The sequence below is a fragment of the Physeter macrocephalus genome, chromosome 6 (assembly GCF_002837175.3).
Source record: "Physeter macrocephalus isolate SW-GA chromosome 6, ASM283717v5, whole genome shotgun sequence".
NCBI lineage: Eukaryota > Metazoa > Chordata > Mammalia > Artiodactyla > Physeteridae > Physeter > Physeter macrocephalus.
This window is the reverse complement of record NC_041219.1, coordinates 45,905,664-45,930,587: the sequence shown is the minus strand read 5'-3', so window position 1 is coordinate 45,930,587 and position 24,924 is coordinate 45,905,664. Positions and strand designations below refer to the sequence as shown.

The 24,924-nt window shown below is 44.2% G+C and overlaps 2 protein-coding genes across 6 annotated transcripts in view; one reads left to right on the top strand and one right to left on the bottom strand.

Moving 5' to 3' along the window:
- Positions 1 to 444: 444 nt before the first annotated feature.
- The window catches only part of XRCC6 (X-ray repair cross complementing 6), a 42,931-nt gene continuing 18,451 nt past the window's right edge, over positions 445 to 24,924 (bottom strand). For 3 of the 5 annotated variants that reach the window (XM_007099897.4, XM_007099898.4, XM_024127354.2), the window contains 4 exons: positions 24,644 to 24,773; positions 23,367 to 23,467; positions 19,641 to 19,754; positions 15,134 to 15,546 (listed from right to left, as the gene is read on the bottom strand). In XM_007099897.4, coding sequence (XP_007099959.2) covers positions 15,350 to 15,546; positions 19,641 to 19,754; positions 23,367 to 23,467; positions 24,644 to 24,773 — 542 coding nt within the window. In that variant the 3' untranslated portion in view covers positions 15,134 to 15,349. Of the gene's footprint in view, positions 567 to 15,133; positions 15,547 to 18,576; positions 18,712 to 19,640; positions 19,755 to 23,366; positions 23,468 to 24,643; positions 24,774 to 24,924 lie in introns of those variants that run through there. The other 2 variants (XM_028490686.1, XM_028490687.1) reach the window with 2 other exon arrangements.
- Positions 6,541 to 8,618, top strand: SNU13 (small nuclear ribonucleoprotein 13). The gene is made up of 2 exons (XM_024127442.3): positions 6,541 to 6,717; positions 7,400 to 8,618. The coding sequence occupies exons 1-2, from the start codon at positions 6,594 to 6,596 to the stop codon at positions 7,660 to 7,662; spliced, it is 387 nt and encodes a 128-aa protein (XP_023983210.1). The 5' UTR covers positions 6,541 to 6,593; the 3' UTR covers positions 7,663 to 8,618.

The window sequence follows — 24,924 nt, the reverse complement described above, 5'->3', positions numbered from 1 at the left end:
GACACCCTTGAAAATCTTTGTTTTGGTGTGTTATTTTCTGAATGTTTAACTCACTGTTTCGGCCAATAATTTATGGTAGAATAACAGCAAAAACAGCAAAATACGGTCCCTCGCGCAAAACTGGCGTCATTCCCCGCTGGTGCCTTTAAGGGGCGTGACCCGCCCTCCTCTTGGTGACGCCACTTCCGCTTCCTGCCGCACGCTGCCATTTCCACTTCTACCCTGCGGCTAGCCTCAGCGGTGAGCGGTGCATTTCTGGCGTCGCCTGTGCTCCTTGAGGAGTGACGATACCACGAAACCGGAGCCATGGTGAGTGCGTGCTCCTGGCTGAAGGGCTGGGAAGTGGGAGACGGGATTCCGTTCTCTCACTAGCTTGTCGGGGGCTTAGAACGTGCGCCGTCTCGTTCGCCCGGCTCGGGCGGCCGCGTAGCGCCAAGGGCTTTCTCTCCTGGCCCGAGGTTAGAAGTCTAGAGGCCTCAGGGTCTCAGGTGCTGCGCTGGGGCTTCGTTCCGCAGTTCGTGCTCCTGGCCGAAAGCATCCGGTGAGCAGAGGGGGCATGGCCCAACCTGGGAGAAAGAGACAAACCCACGTAGGAGAGAGTCGAAAGCTGGATGGATGGGGAAACTTGGCTCCATCAGTTTTCTTTTTCTTTTGGGGGGATCGCTAGAGTATGGGGTGGAGCCCTGGATTTGGATCAGCCCTCCCCTACCCCGCTTTCCCCATTGCTGATGTTCAGGAGAGGGAGCTCTCCATGGGTCTGCGCGCCTAGTGCCTCCTGCGAGTTACATGTGCCAGGGATTAAAGTGGCCTTTGGCGTTTGGGGGCTGTGGGGAGCGTGGAGTGAACCCCAGCCTGGAATGCAGGAAAGACTCTTCCTGCGATGCGGTAGCCTCTGAAATCAGAAGTGCTGGTAGCACCACGTGCGGCTTCTCTAAAACTCTTGGTGGTCTCCAACTTTTTAGTCAGATCTTGTGCCCTGGTAGCTGGTTTTGGTTGGCACTTAGTAAGGAGGGAAGAGTTTACAAAGAGTTTACTGATTTCCGTAATGAGGTTTAATCCTTTTAACGGATTTTGGATCCCAGGGGTATCTCCCCTACTGCCCGCCCCGCCCCCATTTTGAAGCTAGTACGTGGCTGAGCCTAGAATTTCAAGCTTCTAAACCAGTGCTCATCTTTCGCAGTGCCGTGAAAAGTTTTGGAATCAGTTGGTCTCAGTTTAAATGCATTTAATAGACCTAACGCTTGGTATGGAGAGAGTGAGCATGCACTATTTGTTATTAAATCAAAACCTCGTAGGTTTTGGCTGTCTGGTGTATGGGGAAATCAAACGCATCAAGCTACGGGTTACAGTTGCCTTGCAGTAAGATTTCATTCATTCATTCAATTAGCCCTTGGAAAAATTAAAAGGTGAATAAATACACACTAAGCAAATTTCAGTTGCTGTTTATAAGGTGGTTTGGTTTTAAAGTTGAGTGGAATTTTTGTTGTTGTTGACTTTTATTAAACCAATAAAGTGACTCTTCTCTGATCGTGTTGGATCTCCTGAAGTCTCCCCTTTTGTGCATTTTATGTTTATTAAGAGTTGAGAATCCTAATTTCCAGAGATGGGCTATTGGAAACTGCAATAAAAATATCTGGCATTTTAAAAAGTATATTTATTAGGAGTGATGGGAATAAAAGTGTTGCTGGAACCTTTATTGTTTAAGAGTAGGGTGAAATTATTGATGCGCATTAGATTTTGACATAAGTTGTGATTTCTCAGATAGCCACCAGAAGAATACAGATAAATAACTCCAAATCACTAGAGGGGAGAAAAAACTCAAAGGAAGGAAAGAGAGAAAAGGAAACCGAACAGGTGGGACAAATAGAAGGCACAAAAGAAGGGAGATGTGGACCCAATATATCAATACTTAAATAAATATAGGAAGGGACTAAATGCTTCAGTTAAAAGACAGGTTGAAGTAAAAAGAATGGGAAAAAAAATCAGTAAAGATAGTGGCTAAAAAATAAGGTACAGGGGCTTCCCTGGTGGCGCAGTGGTTGCGCGTCCGCCTGCCGATGCGGGGGAACCGGGTTCGCGCCCCGGTCTGGGAGGATCCCGCATGCCGCGGAGCGGCTGGGCCCGTGGGCCATGGCCGCTGGGCCTGCGCGTCCGGAGCCTGTGCTCCGCAACGGGAGAGGCCGCAGCAGAGGGAGGCCCGCATACCACGGGAAAAAAAAAAAAAAAAAAAATAAGGTACAAGTAAAATGAAAATGACATAATTATAAGAAGAAATAGACAAATATGCAATTATATAGCATTTAATTGATCGTGAAGCCAAAACATAAGTGTGGAAATAGAAGATTTGAACAGCACTATGAATAAACTTGATCTAGTGGTCGCAGTGAAACCAGTGAATACTTTACCCATCAATTATAGAAGACATTTCTCAAGCAGAGAACATTTATGAAAACTGGCCACCTACTGGGTCATAAAGCAAGTTAAACAAATCTTAAAAGATTGATAATAAAATAGACCATGGTCTCCCAACCAAAATACAAATCACTTAGAAATCAGAAAAAGTGTTTGGAAAGAAGATATAAAGAACTCGTGGGTCAAATTGAAAATATATAAGGGAAATTTGAAAACAACTGAACAATAATGAAAATACCAAATTTGAGAATATGTAGGGTAGAAATGAAGTACTGGAACCTAAAATGCTGGGTGAGGGAGAAATAACATGAAAAGTCCCTTCTGGTGAGATTAATCAAGAAAATAAGCAAAAAGTTATAAATAAGGAGTAACAAACTTGAAGGAGACATAATTTGCAAACATTGAAAAGAAAGGATAGTATGAACAATGTGATATCTATAAATATAGAAATTTAGATGAAATGAACAAATACCTGAAAAAATAGAATCAAAACCAATTCAAGTAGAAATAGGACGGCTGAATAATAGTAAAGAAACTAAGTTAATATACCGTATGTTAATTATAACTCAATAAGAAAAACTAAAGTTTTTTGACATGAAAAAACTTTACACCTACTTTAAAAATAGCTTTATTGAGATAATTTGCATACCATAAAGTTCCACTCTAAAAGTGTATAACTCAATGGTGATCATTTTGTAATGTATAGAAGTATCAAATAACGGTGTTGTGTTTTGCACCTGGAACTAACACAATATTGTGGTCAATTATACATTAATTTAAAAAAAACAAAACCAAAACAAGGTGGTAGTAGAAAAAAATGTATAACTCAGTGGGTTTTCTTATATTTACAGAATTGTGCAACCATCATAAGAAAATCTTAAAATTGGTTTTATCTCGGTAGTGTAAAAGTGGTTTAACATTAGAAAAACTTTTAAAATAAAGGAGAAAAGTCTAATTCATCCAAGTCAGTACAAAAAACATGACAGAATTCAACATCAATTTATTTATAACAGAAGAAATTCTTAGTATACTACGGAATAGAGTGAATTTTCTTAAGCTGAAATATCTTGAGTAAGTCTAAAAGATATTAAAACTTTTGGAGAAATTACACAGCTTTATTTAAAAGCACTAAAGGTAGATATATATGTTTAAATGGGTTGACAGATTCTGTATCCTAAAGGTGTCTTATCCTAATTGGGATTACTTCAAATCTACAAATCAGTCCCAGCAGGCTTTTTTTGTACACCTTGAAAAAGCTGATTCTAGAATGTATGAAGAGAGCAAATAATTAGAGGTCTCCTCCAGCCCTTGCCTAATTCCTCACCACCCTGGGACCATGACAAATTCACCCAGTGTGATGTGTCGTTATTAGGGAACAGGCATCTTGGTGCAATCAGGTTATTGACGCCACTTCCCCTGGCGTCATTTCTTGCTCCTCTGGGGGTGGGTCATTTCTTTGTCCTTGCGGCATCAGGCAGGAGACCGCCGAGGCGGACTCAATAGTGAGTGTTCCCACTGGGCCATCACCCATGGGTCACCACCTAGAACCGCGGTGCCGCGGCTACGTGCCGCGGTCCAGCCTCCAAACCCAGGGTTAGACGGCACCGCTGCGGGCGAACTGCTCGGTGCTCAGGAATGGTAACGTGGGCTACACCCGGGTTATGTCTATAATAAAATATATATTTGTAAAAAGAATCACAGGGAAAACAAATGAGAAATAAATAAAAATGGTTAAAGTTGAGAGGTGAAGATGGGGTAGAAGGAATGGATTAGGCCAGGCACCACCCAATTTGTTCCCTACGTGTGTTATTTTGAAACGGAATCATTGAGGTAGCATTTTATCCATAGGTATTATAGTATGTGACTATAAAATAAGGATTTTCAACAACTGCAATGCCACTACAATACCCCAAAATTTAATAATTCCTTAATATCAAATATCTAGTATTAGAATCAAAGGCTGGGACTTCCCTGGTGATCTAGTGGTTAAGACTCCCCCACAGCTGGGCTTCCCTGGTGGCGCAGTGGTTAAGAATCCGCCTGCCAATGCAGGGGACATGGGTTCGAGCCCTGGTCCGGGAAGATCCCACATGCCACGGAGCAACTAAGCCCGCGTGCCACAACTACTGAGCCTGCGCTTTTGAGCCCGTGAGCCACAATTACTGAAGCCCATGTGCCACAACTACTGAAGCCTGCGTCCCTAGAGCCTGTGCTCCACAACAAGACAAACCACTGCAATGAAAAGCCCTCGCACCGCCACGAAGAGTAGCCCCCGCTCGCTGCAACTAGAGAAAGCCAGCGCACAGCAACGGAAGACCAAACGCAGCCAATAAAATAAATAAATAAATAAATAAAATCTTAAAAAGATACTGAAGCCCGCGTCCCTAGAGCCTGTGCTCCACAACAAGAGAAGCCACCGCAATGAGAAGCCCTCGCACCGCAACGAAGAGTAGCCCCCGCTCCCTGCAACTAGAGAAAGCCCGCGCGCAGCAACGGAAGACCCAACGCAGCCAGCCAGCCAGCCAGCCAGTCAATCAATCAATCAATAAAATACAAAAGAATAGCTCAACCCCTAGGGTTGCTTTTAAAAAAAAAAAGACTCCACAGCTTCCACTGCAGGGGGCGTGGGTTCGATCCCTGGTCGGGGAACTAAGATCCCGAATGCCCTGCGGTGCGGCCAAAAAAAAAAAAAAAGAATCAAAGGCTGGATCAGATTTTTTCTTAGCTCTCCGCCCACACACCCCCCACCCCAAGACAGCTTGATCACAGATGTTTTGTTAAGAGGGGCAGTGGTCACATGGTATTTTTTGTGATGTTGGTAGCTATTAAAATCAACGTCTGGATCCATTAATTTGGATTAAATTAGTATGGGTTGCAAGATGGTGCTATTTAATTGTATCATTCTTTCTTTATTAGGTGGAATACAGGAGAAACTTATCCTCTGCTATTTGGTTACCTAGTAACACAGTCTGTATAAGAAAGGCAGGATAAATGCTCTACAGTTTACCTTTACCATTTTCCACTGACTTTGGAACCATGTAGATGTTTTATATATTTTTAAGAATTTTTTTAAAAGCAAACTAATACGAAGGAGCCCTAATTGTATATCAAATTGATAACCACAGGAAAAAGATAATTTGAGTAACTTTTGAATATAATACTCTGGACGGCTTTAGTCAGATATATTCTAAGAATAAAAAGAAATGTTGACCTTGGTGGGTTTATAGTTGGTGGAGGTAGTATTGGTATTGGTATTGGTATTGGTATTGGTATTGGTATTCTGAAACAATTTTATATGAATTGTAGGGTAAAATAAATGAGAAAATATTTTGATGTTTTGGAAACCGGGATTCTTACTGAAAACAGAAGAAGATTCAAATATTGAAGGGAATAGAGGGAACTTTGTGCTAGGTTTCTATAAATTATACCTTAGTTTAGATTTAGTAAATTCAGGGTGGAATATGGAAATCCAAATTTAGAGATTACCCCATGTGACTGAAATGGGTACTGAGCCATGGAAGCCTGTAATAATCCATTTGCAATAATATTAGCAAGCATTAGGCTAAAGAGACAAAAATACATAAGCTTTAGTATATATTATTGGATTATGTAATTACTAATTTTTTTTTTCTTGAGCCTAATATTTTCATTTTTCTAAGTTGAGAGTGGGCAGGCCAGTGTCAGTTATTAAATGTGTGTGTTTGGGGGAGGGGGGAGCAGGGAAGCTGACCTTTGTCTCTCTCAATTGTTGATTGAAGTATTTTCTGACTTGTCTGGAACAACTTCTAGTTCAGTTTGACTCATGCTTTGATTCCCCCCCCATAGACTGAGGCTGACGTAAATCCGAAGGCCTACCCTCTTGCAGATGCCCACCTCACCAAGAAACTAGTTGGCATTCCTAAATGTGGGGCTTCCCTTACACTTCTAACAGATCTAGTATTACATTATATGACTCAAGTAGAAATCTTATTTGTCTCTAAAACTAGGGGGACCAGGACAGAAGCACTAATTTGTAATAAAGAGTAAAGGCAGAAGGAAGAGCAGGTTTCTTACTTGTCTTGCTCTTACTTGTTAAGTGTAAAACTGGACTTAGGATAACATTATTTAAAACTGTAAAACTGGCTCCAGCTCTGACGCCGCCTGTGCTCCTTGAGGAGTGACGATACCATGGAACCGGAGCCATGACTGAAGCTGATGTAAATCTGAAGGCCTACCCTCTTGCAGATGCCCACCTCACCAAGAAACTATTGGACCTCGTTCAGCAGTCATGTAACTACAAGCAGCTTCGAAAAGGAGCCAATGAGGGTAAGGCAACCAGAGAGTGCTCCAGGAAGAGTGCTAAAGGCACTATCCTTGTCTGGGGTCTCTGGACTAGATTTCCAGTATGGAAAGAGGGCTGGATGCTCTTGATTAGGTCCAACATGAGGACCTAAGAGCAGCAGAGTGTGGTCCGTGGGCTAGCACTGGGTCACAGAGATAAGCAATCAGGAATAAGCATTTGAACAATGCTGTGGTGCATTGAACTTGCTCGGTGAGTTGCATGTGGTATGAGCTTTCCAGAAGTATAGACTGTGGCAGATTGGGATGGTAAAACCCTGATCCTTGATCACAGAGTTTGAGAAGTGCTGCATTGCACTGCTTCGTGCTGGTGGAGGTTGTGTGAAAGCTGTTCGAGTCAACCAGGCAAGGGGTGGTGGTGACTTAGATGAGTGTGGTAGCAGAGGACAGGAAAGAAGGGCTCTGATTTAGGATGTGTTTGGACAGAATTGATGGGTTTGATGTAGGGTTTGAGAAGGGCATTGGGGATGAGTAATTGGTGCTTGGCTCCCTATCACTTCCGAAGGCCACTATGGGGCACAGAATTGCTTAGTCCTGGAAGTTTTGCCCAGTTTTCTTGCACCTGTTTCTTTTCCTGGAAATTGCTTTGTTGTGGCTTCCCTGCCCCAACCCCACATCACCTGTTGGCCTCATGTTCTTCTCTCTACAGCCACCAAAACCCTCAACAGAGGCATCTCTGAGTTCATTGTGATGGCTGCAGACGCCGAGCCCCTGGAGATCATCCTGCACCTCCCACTGCTGTGTGAGGACAAGAATGTGCCCTACGTGTTTGTGCGCTCCAAGCAGGCCCTGGGGCGAGCCTGTGGGGTCTCCAGGCCTGTCATCGCCTGTTCTGTCACCATCAAAGAAGGCTCACAACTGAAGCAGCAGATCCAATCCATCCAACAGTCCATTGAAAGGCTCTTAGTCTAAACAGGTGGCCTCTGCCACACTCCCTGCTGCTGACTCCTACCCCAGGGGTTATGTATCATTTGTCTGTTAGCATATAGTATTTCCAGCTACCTTCTATTGTTATAAAATATTGTAGTGCTCAATTTGGTTTTTGTATTTTTGTATTGCTTTTGTCTTGTTTTTAGGTTGTCATCTCCTCCCCAGCCTCTCCTGTAATCTCCACTTCCACTCTCTCTCTGCCATCCTATCCTCCCTTTTGGAAAATGCATGCCCAGAGCAGGTGGAAGCAGGGTGGTTGACACCATTCAAAGGCAGGGAAGAGCCAAGGTAGAGATTTGGTTCCAGCTTTCAGGTGCCAACTTCCTACTCTGCAGGGCATGATGGAAGTAAACACTGTCCACTTTGTATCCCTTGTGCCCAGCATACAGGATCATATTTGAATAATCAAGGGGTTTCCTTTGCTCTCTAGGGAATTATTTATCATTTGGGGAGGAAGCAGGTATTCTGTGAGGTTGTTGGGTGTATGTCCCAAGAGTCCATTTCTGATATACCCCTGCTGTTTGCTTTTGGTAATATATTTCCCCCCAACTCCCACCTATGCCTCTGAGGGTGGCAGGGCAGCAACATACCAAAGAGATATGCTGCAAAATTCCAGAGGCGCCTTGGTGAGTGAGTCGTGGGACAGTTGACCTAGGTCTTGAAGGTGTGGCAGGAGGTTCTGGAATGGAGGATTCTGGGCTAGTCATGGAGAACTGGAAGCTGCAGCAGAGATGATGGAATTCAAGGGAACATCCTTGCTTTGGTGAATGGAGATTTCTTCAGTAGACGCTTGGCACCAGCTCTGAGAGCCCTCACCCCTGCCTATTTCCTGCCATGATGTGGGTCAGATATATGTATTCTCTGTCACGTCGGAAGGACAGTGCTAATGTGTCATTCTTGTGAGCACGCTAATAAAGAACACATATATTCGTACTTCAGCTTAAAGAAAGTGTGATTCTTGTTAGGAGTCCAGCTAATACTTGAATGAAGCATTAGAATGGTTACTAGTTTCTTAAACTTTTCACCAAGAAGGTATGGAGAAGCCATTACCTCCACCAGATGATTTCTGGTAGTTCAAAATGCCTTGTTCAGTCATTGGTGTTGCTGTCACTCTAGAGCAGTATTTCTCAACCTCAGCTGCCCTGTATGTTGTAGAATGTTTAACAGCCTCCCTGGCCTTTACCCACTAGATGTCACTAGCAATCGTCCCCCTCTCCCCAGACATTGCCAAATGTTCCCTGGTGGCAAAGTCACCCCTGGTTGAGAATCACTGTTGCAGGACTAGGGCTCCTAGTAGCCCTCCACACGTGCTAGAGAGTAGGGGGGATTGGTATTGCTGACTGAAGCTGTGCCGCCTCACCTGCCTCATTACTTCTATCTTCAAGTACCATGAGAGCCTGATACCTCCTCTACCTTGAGAAATTTTCTTCCAAAGTACAGACAACTGGATACCATAATGGTCATATTAATGAGAATGGATTACATTTAGTTTACTCTTGGCCAGCTTGGGCCAGTGTGACCACTCCAGCAGTGGGTTCCTAGGGAACCTAAAATCACCCTGTCATGCTAAGGCCTGTTCTGTACCTACTGAGCTCGTCATCTCCCCCAGCTCACTCCAGTGTTTATATACCCCCCACTCCCACCCCAAGCAGTTTTCTATCTGTGGATGGTGGAGTCTGAGGTAGTACTTACTTTCTTGTGTTGTATATGTGTCTTTCCAATCATACTCTAAAAGACTGAAGTAATCTGGGGGTGGAGGGAGATCAGGTAATCCAACCTCAGGAATTCCCTGGTGGTCCAGTGGTTAGGACTCTGAGCTTTCACTGCCAAGGGCCCAGGTTCGATCCCTGGTCAGGGAAGTAGGATCCCACAAGCCATGGGGCGTGGCCAGAAGAAAATAAAAAAGGTAATCCAACCTCCACTTAGATGGAAACTAGGGCATACCCACCAGAACCCTGAGAAATGGGGTGGGGCAGGGCTCCTGGGATCTTCATCTCTAGGGTCCATCTGGAGTGTTAACTCAGTTCCCACAGCTTCATCGTGAGCCTTCAAAGGACAGGGCATCGATTTGTGATCACCCGAAAAAACTACAGGGCTCTTTTCCCTGTTCCTAATGGCTCTGCTATGTGTCTTGTGTCTGCCTCTCTGCCATGTTCTATCTTTGCTCAGTGTTTCACATTTGGTTTCTTGAGCACTTCAAATCTGTTTCTCAGATTCTTTGTACTTGGTATTCCTTTACTGCACTAGTGGCTTTCTCCTCATGCTAGTCTTAATTCAAGTACCACTTTTTAAGGGCCTTTCCTAGCTACCTCATCTCATGTTTCCTTTACCCCTAGCACTGTAACATTCTGTTTTTTAACTTGTCCTTAGCTAATATCTGAGGTGGTTTTCTGATTATTGCCCTCGTTAGGAACTTGTGTGACTGTGATCCCCTAGCACCTGCAGCAGTGCCCTAACACTGATGCTCCAAAAGTGTAGAATGAATAATTCCTAAAGCCTAGACATGCAAGCAAGAAGGAAATCTAGTAATTTCCATTCAGCCACCTATGAAGTAGGTTGCAAATTTTTGTGTGTAAACATTTTATTTTGGAGAGAGAATCCATTAGGCCTCAAAGGGTCCTCTGACTTCAGACACTGGTTAGGAATTTCTGTTTTAGAATAAGTTTCCTGAAACCGTTTTCTCAAGAGGATCTATGATTAAGGAATATTTTTACATTAACAGTAATGGTCTTGTTAAAGAGGTTATTCATTCGTAGTATTCTTAAGTACTAAACAATGCCTTTCCATTATCTTTAATCCCAAACTGATGTGACGAGGAAGGGAGGGAGAGGAGCTTGTTCTAGGCACTTAGTATCCCTGGGTCCCTCTTCTCAGTGTCAGCTAAGTTACATTTTGAAAAGTCAAGAATGTGCTTTAGCAGGTAATATCTGCTTGAGGGAGAGGGGGGGTGTATAATTGCTTGTTTTCTGAAGGAAAAAAATTGTTAGGTAGCAAGTCAGTATTTTCCATGATACCCTGTGGCAGCCAGCCTCCAAAACGGTCCCCGGTGACACACACAGCCACCCCCCAGAATTCATGCCCTTCTGTGTGAATGCTCTGAGACCAGCCTACACCAACTCAGAGCTGATCTAGCTGCAGGACTAAGTATTACGGAATGACATGTGACTTTCAAGTTTCTATAAAAGACATTGCAGCTTCTGCCTTCATGTCTTTGGATCACTGACTATGACAGAAATCATAGCCATGTTATAAAGACTTCTAAGCAGCCTGTGGAAAGTGCCTTGAGGCCTCTAGCCAAAAGTCAGCACCAACTGCCAGCTGTAGGAAATGAGTCTATCTCATTTGTACTTGAGGGATTTTAATTTATCGAGGTGACTGAGTGATGACATGGAGAAGCTGGTACTACTGAAAGAAGAATTTATTACTTTTCCCAAGAGAAGAGTGCCGGTGTGCCATGCAGGACCACAGGGAAAACACCAGGTTTTGGTCAGGCAGCAGGAGCAGGAGCGAGGAGAAAGCTTCGGCCACAGCCTTTATTGGGGTTTCTTTGGCAAAGGCAAGGCAGACAGAGTAAACAGCTTAGGATTGGCTAGTTTGAACAATTCTGGTGGGCTTTGGGCTATAAGGGTGGTCTCTAGTTGCCTGGTACCCTGCCCTGATAATTTAAGTCAAGGGCAATACTCGCTTGGTGTGTGACGTAGATAAAGGAGGTGCTTGGCTTGCATGAGAGGTATGCTCCGAAGTAAGTTTTTAACTGTCTTTAGTAACTAGCTAGCCCTGGGAGGAGCAGTCTCTCCATCCATTTGTAAGGCCCCCCAGCTTATGTCAAAACATAAAATACAGAAAATAAAAAACGTGATTAATACAGCCTCCCTGCAAGTGGATCCTCCAGCCTCAGTCAAGCTTTCAGATGACAGCAGCCCTGGGCAACATCTTGAATGTAGCCTCATGATTGACTTCAAGCCAGAACCACCCAGCCTCTTCTTTCCCAAATTCCTTATCTACAAAAATGGTGAGAGATAATATGTGGTTATTGTTGTTTTCAAGCCAATAGTTTTGGGGGTAGTTTGTTACACAGCAATACCCAACTGTGTATTTGGGAGGTTGGGAGGTAGATGATGAAAAGGTGAGGCGGTCTTGTCAAAACGGCAGCAATAAATATGACCATGTCAAAATTGCTCTGGTGACAAAGAATGCCGGAAGTGCTAGCAGGGCCCACAGGTGAGAGGGTCCCAGCTGCTTGAGTGCCCAGAAGTAAACTCTGGGTAGGACTGGCTTTCAAATATGAGGCAGTCAGTCACAATGAAGATTACACATTCAGGGATAGTTTGGGCTCAAACCAGAAAGGCTGGATAGTCATCATAGCTCCTGGTCGAGGATAACAGGTGTGTGCTTTCCCTCCAAAACGGATTTGAGGTTGGAATTTCTGTTTGAGGGGGAGGGAGAGGAAGTGGATGACTAATCTCTCCCAGATTTCATGGTCCTGCTTTACTTTTCTTCTAATTTTTTAATAAGACATTAAATCTAAACATTACAGGACTTCCCTGGTAGCACAGTGGTTAAGAATCTGCCTGCCAATGCAGGGTACATGGGTTTGAGCCCTGGTCTGGGAAGATCCCACATGCTGCGGAGCAGCTAAGCCTGTACGCCACAACTACTGAGCCTGTGCTCTAGAGCCCGCGAGCCACAACTACTGAGTGCCACAACTACTGAGCGCCACAACTACTGAGCCTGTGTGCCGCAACTATTGAAGCCCGCATGCCCAGAGCCCGTGCTCCACAAGAAGCCACTGCAATGAGAAGCCTGCGCACCACAATGAAGAGTAGCCCCTGCTTAATGCAACTAGAGAAAGCCCTCGTGCAGTAACGAAGACCCAACGCAGCCAAAAAATAAAAATTTAAAAAACAAAACAAGACAAAAAACACCAAACATTACAGGGACATCCCTGGGGGCACAGTGGTTAAGACTCCATGCTCCCCGTGCAGGGTCCTGAGGTTTGATCCCTGGTCAGGGAGCTAGATCCCACATGCATGCCGCAACTAACAGTTCGCATGCCACAACTAAGGAGCCGGTGAACTGCAACTAAGGAGCCCCCAAGCTGCAACTAAGACCCAACGCAACCAAATAAATATTAAAAAAAAAATACAGATGTCCCCTCTGCATTCAGCCAGGAGGCATATGCACCTATGCACATATGCTTGTTTGGTGCAGTTTTGGCCAAACATCCGTCCATGGTCTCCAGCTCTTGCCCCGCCCCCGCCCCCGCCGCTGCCCGCTCAGAGGCGGATGTACCTCCCTGCCCTTCCCTACCCACGCCGCTCCTAGCCGCCAGGTCTGCGGCGCGCATGCGCAGGCCGTTTCGTCCAATCATTGGCCGCGCATCACCAGCACCTGCAGGAGCAAAGCGTGTTTGCAGCCAGAGAAGTTAGAAGGATAAGAGTTACTGCCTATTGAGCACCGTGCCCATTTACGTGTTTTCTCATTTATTTTCCCTATTCCATGTTATTATTCTTATTATAAATAGGATGAAACTGAGGCTTGAAAATGCCAGGTAAATTGCCGGTGGTCACTTGTACGTATGTGAATGGAATCAAGATGCAAATTTACTAAATCTGACTTGTGAGCTTACAAAAACCCAACCAGATTATGTCTGGACATGATGTTTCTCTCCTGGGGAGCTCAAGAGCAGAGAAGGCAAGCATCATTAATTTACAGAGAAACTGAGATCACACAGTTGCTCTTTATCACAGACCTCGGTGGTTATTTTTCTAACATCATTCACATTACTTGTGTTTTGTTGGACCCTTGAACTCTTTCCTTCTCTCCATTTTGTAAATAGGAGAACAGAGGAGAAGGAGCCTAGACTTGGGTAAGGTCCTGCAGGAGTGCACAGAAAAGCCTGGGACTCACTAGGTTTCCTCCTCAGTAGCCAGGAAATCCAGGCTTGAAAACAAAGGCCCAGCAGTAGTACTCATTCTTACCCTGCTACTTATGGTGACTAGCCCGATTCTAATCTACCTTTGTGGTATTAGTACCCCTCTCTAGACCCCAGAGTTTCCAAGCATGCTTCATTTAACGGGGATGGTCTTATTTCTCAACAACAAGAATGAATACATACTATATTAAATGGTTTTGCATTATTTTGCTGTATCCTCAAAGGCATCTCTTCTAATTGGAGAATTATTTTCCCTCTCCCCCAGATAAGGAAAGAAATCCAAACAAGAATATAACATCTCCTTTCCAAACAAAAACAAGCAAAAATAAGTTAAAAAAAAAAAACTTACAAAAATCAGAGCAAAGAATCCAAAACTGAAAAATCTCTTCCAAGAGTAATCTGACCCCTCCAACACTAACCTCATGAGATGCTCATTCTAGTTTTGAAAGACACAGGACCTACAAGCCATCCTCAGGGGATAAAAACCCTTCCATCTCCTTCCTTCTCTCAGGCTAATTCTTCAAAAGCAATAGCTGCAGAAAGAGCAGGAAGGGGGCAGGGAGGATAGAGGGATGGGAAGGGGAAGAAAACAAAGAGAGACACTCCCCTCCTCTTCCTCTTTTCCTGACACTAGGACCCTTCTTTTTTCCCCTTCTCCCATCGAACCTCTCCGTATCTTCTTGAACTTCCTACAGCACCCCTGAAAATAACAGGAATAACTCATTTCACTTACACTGCAACCCAAACTCTCAGGGCAACAGAAAATGTGTATCTCTTCTTCATATACTTGAATGTCACATTAAGAAAATACAACAGGGCTTCCCTGGTGGCACAGTGGTTAAGAATCCGCCTGCCAATGCAGGGGACACGGGTTCGAGCCCTGGTCCCGGAAGATCCCACATGCCGTGGAGCTACTGAGCCTGCGCTCTGGAGCCCGCGAACCACAACTACTGAGCCCGTGCGCTACAACTACTGAAGCCCACGCACCTAGAGCCCCATGCTCCGCAACAAGAGAAGCCACCGCAATGAGAAGCCCCCACCGCAACGAAGAGTAGCCCCTGCTCGCTGCAACTAGAGAAAGCCTGCTCACAGCAACAGACCCAATGCAGCCAAAAATGAATAAATAAAATAAATTAATTTAAAAAAAAAAAAAGAAAATACAACATGAGGGGGGGTTGCTATTTACTCATGAAGCAAGTGGTACTAGAATTAGAAATGTTGCCTCATTATTACGTTTGAAATCTGATTTTTAGATCTTCATATGACACATTTAAAGGAAAACAGGTGGGAGGACAGAGGATCAGGAGAATATAACCTTACTAGGGCTTGTCATTCCTAAACTATGTTCACCTGTCCTTAACTGTCACACTCTTCCCTACCCTCATTGATATTTATTTTGTTTCCATTGTGATGAAATGCGTTCCCAATGGGAGAGAAAATTAAGCTAACAGCCAATGGCATCTTTGGATGCAAGGCAGACACATCTTTCTCTTTTATACTATAGAACAATATATAGTACAAAGTTAGGGCTCTTTATTCAGACAGTAGAGTAAGGCACAGCAAAGTGAGATGGCAACGCTGTCCCCATGACAACAGAAAGTCTCATAAACAAAGTCCTTGGCTTCTGTCAGGCAGACTCTTCCTGGCTCAGGAAAAACATGTTTTAACTTGATAAAAACAAAACCAGGCCACCTGGCTGCAACGTGGAAGGGTAACTGGCTGTATGGTCTCCGGTCAGGCCTTCTGGAAGCGCTTGGTGAGTGCATCCAGCAGCTCCTGCTTCTTTGTCCCACTCTTCAGCCCGTACACCCTGCAGGCTTCCTTCAGTGTGGGCACAGTGAGCTTACCCAGTGTGCCCTTGCTGACGTGAGCCTTGAGCTCCTCTTCAGATAACTCCACCTTGGGCCTTTTACTTCCAGAATTGTCATCACCTGGGGAAACAGGTCAGGTGAGAGTGATTGGAAATGCTAACAGTGGGATCCCAGCTGTTGGAAATGCTAACAGTGGGACCCCAGCTATACTGCACGGGGGCCCTCATATGATCTGGGCTGCAGTTAACCATCTTCCATAAAGCTGTGATGCCTACCTAGAACAACATGGGGAAGACAGGTGTCTTGATAAGGCAGCTTCAGTTTAACACAAAAAAATGTATCACATCTAGGAGGGAGTTAAAAGTAGTGAGTCCTATCAGTTTACCCAAAACTGCTGATCGCTCTGGGTGAGCAAGTCATTCCTTCCTTCCTTTCTTCATTCAAAAAGCATTTATACTTTCAAACTATACTACAAAGCTACAGTGATCAAAATAGTATGATATTGGCCCCAAAACAAGACACATAGGTCAGTGAAACAGATGGACAGCCCAGAAATGAACCCACACTTATATGGGTAATAAATCTATGACAAAGGAAGCAAGAGTATACAATGGGGAAAAGACAGCCTCTTCAATAAATGGTGTTGGGAAAACTGGACAGCTACGTGCAAAAGAATCAAACTTTCTCAGACCATATTTTTAAAAAACCTCAAAACAGATTAAAGATTTTTTTAAAGATTAAAAAATAGATTAAAGATTAAATGTTAACATCTGAAACCATAAAACTTCTAGATGAAAACACAGGCAGTATGCACTTTGACACTAGTCTTAGAAATATTTTTTTGGATATGTCTCCTCAGGCAAGGGAAACAAAAGCAAAAATAAACAAATGGGACTATATCAAACTAAAATGCTTTCACACAGCAAAGGAAACTATCAACAAAACAAAAAGGTTGCCTACTGAATGGAAGAAGATATTTGCAAATGATATATCAGAAAAGAGGTTAATATCTGAAACATGCAAAGAACTCATACAACTCAACATCAAACAAACAAACAACCCAGGGCTTCCCTGGTGGCGCAGTGGTTGAGAGTCCGCCTGCCGATGCAGGGGACACGGGTCCGTGCCCCGGTCCGGGAAGATCCCACATGCCGCGGAGCGGCTGGGCCCGTGAGACACGGCCACTGAGCCTGCGCGTCCAGAGCCTGTGCTCCACAACGGGAGAGGCCACACTAGTGAGAGGCCCGTGTACCGCAAAACAAACAAACAAACAAACAAACAACCCAACTGAAAATGGGCAGAGGACCTGAAAGGCCATTTTTCCAAAGAAGACAATACAGATGGCCAAAAGGCACATGAAAAGATGCTCAACATCACTAATCATCAGGGAAATGCAAATCAAAACCACAGTGAGATATCCTTACACCTGTCAGAATGGCTATTATCAAAAAGACAACAAATAACAAGAGTGGAGAAAAGGGAACCCTCACGTACCATTGATGGTAATGTAAATTGGTTAATGGAAAATAGTATGGAGATTCCTCAAAAATTAAAAACAAAACTACCATACAAGCCAGCAATTCCACTTCTGGATATTTTTTTGAAGAAATACAAAACACTAATTAAAATGATACATGCACCCTATGTTCACTGCAGCATTATTTACAACAGCCAAGATATGGATGCAACCTAAGTGCCCATAAATAGATGAATGGATAAAGAAAATGTGGTACACATATATGCAACGGAATATTAACCATAAGAAAGAATGAAATCTCTCTATTTGTGACAACACGGATGGACCTAGAGTGCATTATACTAAGTGAAATAAGTCAGACAGAGAATGGCAAAAACGATATGATTTCACTTATATGTGGAATCTACAAAACAAAACAAATGAGAAAACATAACCAAACAGAAACAGGGTCATAGATACAGAGAACAAACAGGTGGTTGCCAGGGCGGGCTTGGGGGAAGAGAGAAAAAGGTGAGGGAGATTAAGAAGTATAAGCTTTTTTTGGTTACAAAATAAATGAGTCACAGGAATGAAACGTAAACTGTGGGGAATATAGTTAATAATTATGTAACATCTTTGTATGGTGACACATGACAACTAGACTTATCATAGTGATCATTTTGAAATGTACAGCAATATTGAATCACTAGGCTATGTACCAGAAACTAACATTGTGTTGGAGATCAATAATACTTCACAAACTAACAAATAAACAAACTCATAGAAAAAGAGATCAGATTTGTGGTTACCAGAAGTGGGGAGTAGGGGCAAGGGGAACTGGATGAAGGCAGTCAAAAGGTACAAACTTCCACTTATAGAATAAAGAAGTACTAGGGATGGAATGTACAACGTGATAAAGATAATGAACACTGCTGTATGTTACATATGAAAATTGTTAGGAGAGTAAATCCTAAGAGTTCTCATTACAAGGGAAAAAAAATTTTTTTTCTATTTCTTTAATGTTCTATCTACATGAGATGCTGGATGTTCACTAAATCTACTGTGGTCATCTTTTCATGATATATGTGAGTCAAATCATTACGTTGTAGGGACTTCCCTGGTGGCACAGTGGTTAAGAATCCGCCTGCCAATGCAGGGGACATGGTTTCGATCCCTGGTCCCGGAAGATCCCACATGCCGCGGAGCAACTAAGCCCATGCGCCACAACTATTGAGCCCACATGCCACAACTACTGAAGCCCACGTGCCTAGAGTCCGTGCTCCGCAACAAGAGAAGCCACCGCAATGAGAAGCCCGTGCACAGCAATGAAGACTAGCCCCTGCTCGCCACAACTAGACAAAGCCCACGCAGCAACGAAGACCCAATGCAGCCAAAAATTTAAAAAATAAATAAATAAATTTATTTTTAAGAAAACCATTATGTTGTACACCTTAAACTTATACAATGGTGTATGTCAACTATGTATCAATAAAACTGGAAACAGAACAAAAAGCATTTACAGAGCACCTTGTCAGTACCAAGGCACCATGCTAGGTGATAAGAACATGCAGGCTGAGTGAGATAAATACATAAATCACACTCACGCAGGTGTGAAAAGTTATGACAGCACACAGGGCACTGGAGGAATCACTTCTGATGCAAAAGGGAGAAAGCGTGATGACCACAAACCTAACCTCTCATAGCTCCACTTCCTCATGGGTCTCGGGGGCAAGGCCCAAGTTTGGCTTTACTTGAGCAAAGACAGCCAAAAGGATTACAACCTAAGACAGAATTATTCCCGAGTGCTGACGAATTCACAACGTGCTGTCCTGAAAAATGTGAGAGTCGCGGTAAAGACATTTTGGGTCCAGCAGTAAGAAAAAGGACAGTCTAGTAGGAAAAATGGTTAAAGCCCCAAACTGGGAGTTCACAGAAAAAAAAAAAAAAGGCCAGTAAAACTACATCTTACTCATAATTGAAGAACTGCAAATCAAAACAGGATACATTTTCCCTCTATTATTTTTTTGTGAATATATAATTTTTAAAGTATGTAAGTCTACAATTGGTGAGAGTGTAGGGAAACACACCCATCCCTTCTTGGATAGGGTATAAACTGTATCACTTTTTCAGAGGCAAACTGGCAATTCTTATCAGAATTTAAATGTCTACACCTTGACCCAGCAATTCCACTGCTAAGAATTTATGCTGTGTAACTGCTCACACCAGTATGCAATGGTGGTTCCTGTTCACTGCACTATATCTATCCGTCCGTAAAGGTCTGGTTGGATAAATTGTGTATATCTATCCAATGAAGTACTCTGTAGCCTTATTTTTTTTTAATTAGGTAGATATGTGAGTGTAGGTATAAATACCTGTCCAACATATATAGCTGAGTAACAAAATAAACTAGAAAACAATGTGAATATTGTTTCATTTGTGCTGAAATATGTTGTTTGTAAATATGTAGGTTTGTATAGCAATTTCTGAAAGGACATTATCCTCTGTGATAGGACTATAAAGGCAACTTTAAAAAATAACCCACTGGGAATTACCTGGTGGTCCAAAAAATAACCCACTGGGAATTCCCTGGCAGTCCAGTGGTTAGGACTCCACGAGTTCACTGCTGAGGGCCTGGGTTCAATCCCTGGTCAGTGAACTAAGATCCTGCAAGCCGCACGTGTGGGCAAAAAAAAAAGCAAAACAAAACCAAAAAAAAAACCCCCAAAAACCCACTGAACGTCCACACCCAGCTCCTTACCTTGTTTTCGCTTGGGAACTTTTTCCTCAGGATTGTAATCTGGTGGGTAGACAAGTTCCTTAAACTCGTCCACCAGGGAGCCCAGTCTTTTGTCCATTACTTCAACCTTGGGCACTAGAAAATAAAAACACAAGAAGAGTGGCCTGTGAAGTCACAAGCCCTGGCTTCCTGTCCAGTCCAACTCTACTGGGACCGAAGGAGAAAATACTTAATTGCTGAGATGGGGGAGGGTCCACAAGGCGGCTGAGCTGGCCATGAATACATCCGCTAGAAGTCTAACATTTACCAAGTAGCTTTTAACAAGCTACAACGTGTACTTAATGAGCACTTTTGACAACCAGGCACTCTCCTAAATGCTTTAAACCTATTATTTTTATTTAATCCTCCTAACGATCTCTGGGGTAGGTAAACCTGTCTTCCCGTTTTACAGAGGTGGAAATCAGAGACGTTAAATGACTTTCCTGAAGTCAAACAGCTGGGAAGCGGTAGAGTTGAGAACCGGGCTAGACCCTGTGGATTCAAACAAGTCTGTACCCTCAGGGCTTACAGTCCACGCGGCATAAGGAGGTGGTAAAAACACCAATGCAATAGAGCTGCACAGTGCCATGAAGAAAGGGACCGTACAGGGCACGCTGGAACACAGGAGGGGTCAGGAAGGACTCTGTGCAGCACAGTCTCGCAAGCTGAGTGTCCTTCCTCAGGCAGATACTAGTCTAAGCAGAAGGCACAGGGGTGAGAGACAGCCAGTGACAACACAGCTTGCAGGCAGGGTGTGAGATGGGCAGGACCAGCAAGGAGGCTAGAAAGACAAGCATGGCGAGGTCACGGAAGCCTCGAATGCCTGCCCAGGAATTAGGCCTTATCATATAAGCAGCGGGGAAACTTTGAAGGTCTATGAGCAGGCGAGCGACGTGATCAGATGGACGTTTTAGATCACCCTGCCTGCCAGCTGTGTAGAGTATGAACTGACGGAAGGTGAGACCGAAGGCTGAAGCGGTGTGTGTGAGTGGGGCGGCGGGGGGCTGGGGGGTGGCAATGGGACTGTAACTTGAGAAGTGACAGCACTGGCAGGACTTACTGGATGGAATAGGAGGTGTGGGGGTGGGTGGTGAAGGAGGTGAGTGGTTGGGATGGCAGGAACATTCCCCAAGGCAAATGCGACAGGCAAAGGAAGCTCTGGGGGAAAGATAATATTTTTATTTCCTTTCTTACAACTGTATAGCTTGTAGAGCTTTTGCTGAGAGCTGGGTCACATCAAGGGCAAGCGTGATGAGATGAATGTCTCATCTCCTCATGTGACCACGTTTGCAAAGTACAGAGGGGACCTCCTGCCCTGTGGTGCATGTACCTACAAGACGGCGGAACATCACCGTCAAACTGCGCCCCCGCCATGTCAGAAGCCCCAGGTTCCAGGTTACAGGAATCTCTACTAGAGCTTTGGTTCTCAACCTGAGGACTTTTAAAGAGTACTGATGCCCAGGAGATTCTTATTTAATTGGTCTGCGGTGAGGCCTAAAGAGCCAGGTTTTTTTTTAAGTCCCCCAGGTGATTCTGCTGTATAGCCAAAGTTGAGAACCAATGTGCCAGAGGCAGTGGCATGTCTCAGAATCACCGGGAAGGCTTGTTAAAACACATGTTGCTGGGGACCTCCCTGGCGGTCCAGTGGTTAAGACCCTGAGCTTCCAATAAAGAGGGCACGGGTTCGACCCCTGGTTGGGGAATTAAGATCTCACATGCCACGCAGCATGGCCAAATACAATAAAATCAAACACACGTTGCTGGGCCTCAACCTGAGTTTCAGATTCAGTCAGCTTGGGGTAGGGCTCAAAATCTGCATTTCTGACAAGTTCCCAGGAGAGGCCAGTGCTGCTGGTCCAGGGACCACACTTAGAACCAGTGATGTAGCCTGATGAGGCCATGCAGGGAGAAGTGAGAGGACAGAGAAAGATGGCACCCAGGACCACCCAGCACACTTCCATGTTAGAGGAGAAAAAAGGGAAGCAGGTCCAGCAAAGAAGTCTTAGGGCCTCCACAGGCACAGGAGAAAAACCAAAACAGTATGGTGTGACAAAGCCAAAAGAAGAAAGAAAACAATTTTGAGTCTTTGATAAGTTATTTATTAAAAGAAAGCCTTATCGTGTCACAAAGAAGAAGACACATTTGATTAGAAGTGAGCGAGGGATGTGAAAGAACAAAGAGTCAAAGGGTTCACATGTTTGAGCGGTAGATGTCACCTGGGCAGCTGGAAGCTTTGGCCAGAGCTTAGAGGAAAGGACAGGGCCGGAGATACAGGTTTGGGGGTTGTGGACATGAGGTCATACTTGAGGCTATGGGAGTGGATAACATAACCAACAGAAAGGAGAGAAGAAAGGGCTAAAGACAGGAACCTGAGACATTTAGCTTACAGGAAACACTACAGCAGCCAAAACTGTTTTTGAAAAATAGAAGTAGAAAGAGAAAACAAGACTTTCTCCCAAAAAGTATAGGGCCAGAAGAGAGAATGCAAGAGGCTGAGGTGCTAGTGAGGAAGTAGAGCACACGGCTGTGGAATAAAGGAGAACAACTGTGTTCTGAGCACCTTCCCGAGTGTCAGGGCCTATATTTTGTTAACACCTTGTAAGGACAGATCATTATCCCCATTTTACCAATAAGGAAACTGGGCTTCAGTGAGATTAAGTATTGTTCCAAGGCCACGCAATTTAATAAGTGCCAGAGAGCTGGGATTCAAATCTACCTACATCGGGTGTTTCCAAAGTCTGTGTCCCTAGCCATCTTGCTAGAGACTAGGCAATTTACTTCCTGATCTGCCTAAAGGCCATAAAGGAAGAGATGGGCTGCCTCACTCAAGGGTTCTTCTTCTGCCAGGCCCAGCTGACAGTCACCACCATGACACACGTCCAACAACTCATGCTTTTAATGCTGGCGCTAGCATGAAAGAGATCAATAGTAACTGGGAAGCTAAGCAGGCCGAATTAACTGTTCTGATCTTTTCAACCTCTGTCAAGAGTCTTTATTAAATCCAATCTGTTTTCCAGTGGGTATTTACTTACATCGCTAAACTTCACGCATCCTCTTATGAAGTACATGAGAGAACCACAATCCAGAAAGGGACCAGCAGGGAGCTCAGAGCACCTCAGCCTGGGAGGCCAGGCAAATGTCCTCCATGCTGGGTAATGAGGTCCATTTTCTCAGGGCAGAGCACGCCGTCTGATGGAGCAGCAGTAAGGTTAAGCATAGTGGTTCAGAGCAAGGGCTCTGGGCCAGACTCACTGGATTCTGCGCCAACAGCCACCACTTACTACTTAGTGCCTTGGGCAAATCACTCCCTTCCCTGCAAACTAGGGACAGTAACAGAACCTACCTCATAGTCATGCAGAATAAATGAGTCAACACACAGGACAACAAGGCCTGGCACACAGTAGGCACTCAATAAATGTTGCAGATTGTTGTTTTTAACTTTTACCAACATGTAGTCATGGATGGTCTACTTCAGAGGCAGGTCTCAGAAGCCTGGCACCTTCTCCTCCTCTTACTGCAGAATCGGCCAAACCCGTTCCCAGGCAATCTAAGCTGGTCTAGGAAATCTCTCAGGCAGAGATGATCTGGACCACAATGTTGTGTACTTAGAGGGTGCTAGGAAATGCATCCATATTACTGGTCCAGAGTAAAATCGACACGAAAGCCTCCCATGAAAAGAACTTCTCAACTCAGTCACGGCCTCCTTACGTGTCAGATCCACGGCTTGTTCAGGCTCCATCAAATCCAAAGCCAAGGCCTCCATGTTGCTAAAGTGCTGCTGCAGCACTGGGTTCTCAAAGCTGTCACTTCTGTTAAAACATTAACAGTGACATGAATAAATTAAAAAATAAAAATTTAAACATTTTAAAAATAAAATAATAAAGTTAAAAACCCAACTGAGACAGTGCAGGCCCAAGGTCAGCTGAGAAATACACCCCAGGTAAAACAGTTGGGAATCTTATCTCTTGAATCAACTTCTCTCTTTCCAATTTTCACTTTACTGTCCGATGCTAGGGATCCAAAAGCAAATTTTAAAGCAAAACAATACCTGCCCACCTGCCTGTCACTGGTAGCTGTGGACAGAGACAGAAACAGAGGAGGCAGGGCAGGAGGAGGTAAGTACAGAGAAAACACAACAGAGGGATGGTGGGAGATGGGGAGACAACGAACCTGAGTATTCTTTCTTCCCATACTCGATAGCAACATGAAAGTAAAAACAGAAAGAATCTAGAGGCATACAGTCCTAGACTTGAATCCTGGCTCCAGTTCCTTCTAGCTGGGTGAGTCTGGGCAAGCTGCCTCACTCCTCTAAGCCTCAGTTTCTTTACCTGTAAAATGGGCACCAAAACTTTCAGGGTTCTCATGAAGAATAAATGAGATACTGTTGGAGTTGTATCTAGAACAGTGCATGGCACATGGCAGAACCTTAACAATGCTTCCATTTGCCCAACAAAGGACTACACCAGGAGGTTTCCTTTGGAGAAGGAAGGTCACTTTGCCCACAGGTAGGCAGAGTTAGGGAAGTAGCCGAGAAACAAAAGATGAAATGTGAAAAAAAATTATGTTTGCTGTCACCTTATTGCAGGTTCTGGGAGATGGTCTATGTGCCTTATATAATCATTTTTTCAACCCCATGACAATTTACACCGGATTTACTTGCTTTTACTCACCGTGTGACAACAATCAAGGAGAAGGCCAACCAAGAATCTTCTCCTTACTGCTGCTTTGCGGAGCTTGTTCAACTAACCTGGCTTTCTAAGCACAACACAGCAGGTCAACCAGCTGTAAACCCTTAGCACAATTCCAGAGCCTTCAATAAAAGAACTTCCACTCTCCCTATAGCTTCTAAAGACTAATTATCTATCAGTTAATGGAAGAGAATAAAATCACATTCTCTTGGGTTTATGCTTAACTCAAATCTCCAGTACAACCTTCAACTCAGGAGGCAGTTCCAGAAGAAAGCCTGTGAATGACCCATCACTCACCTGTACTTGAAGTGGAGCTTCTGAACAATAGCCTTCATCTTGTCTACCTGCTCTGGGTTTGCCATGACTTTTTCAGTAAAGGGCACCTTCCGTTTGTCATCAGCATAGGGCAAGAAGATGAGCTGGAAGCCTGAAGAAGAAAGAAAGAAAGATACGTTTTCAGAGATTTGACTCAACGAAAGGTTTCAGTCACTGAGCTATCGTTTTTCTTCCTTTTCTTTTTTTTTTTTTTTTTTTTTTTTGCGGTACGCGGGCCTCTCACTGCTGCGGTCTCTCCCGCC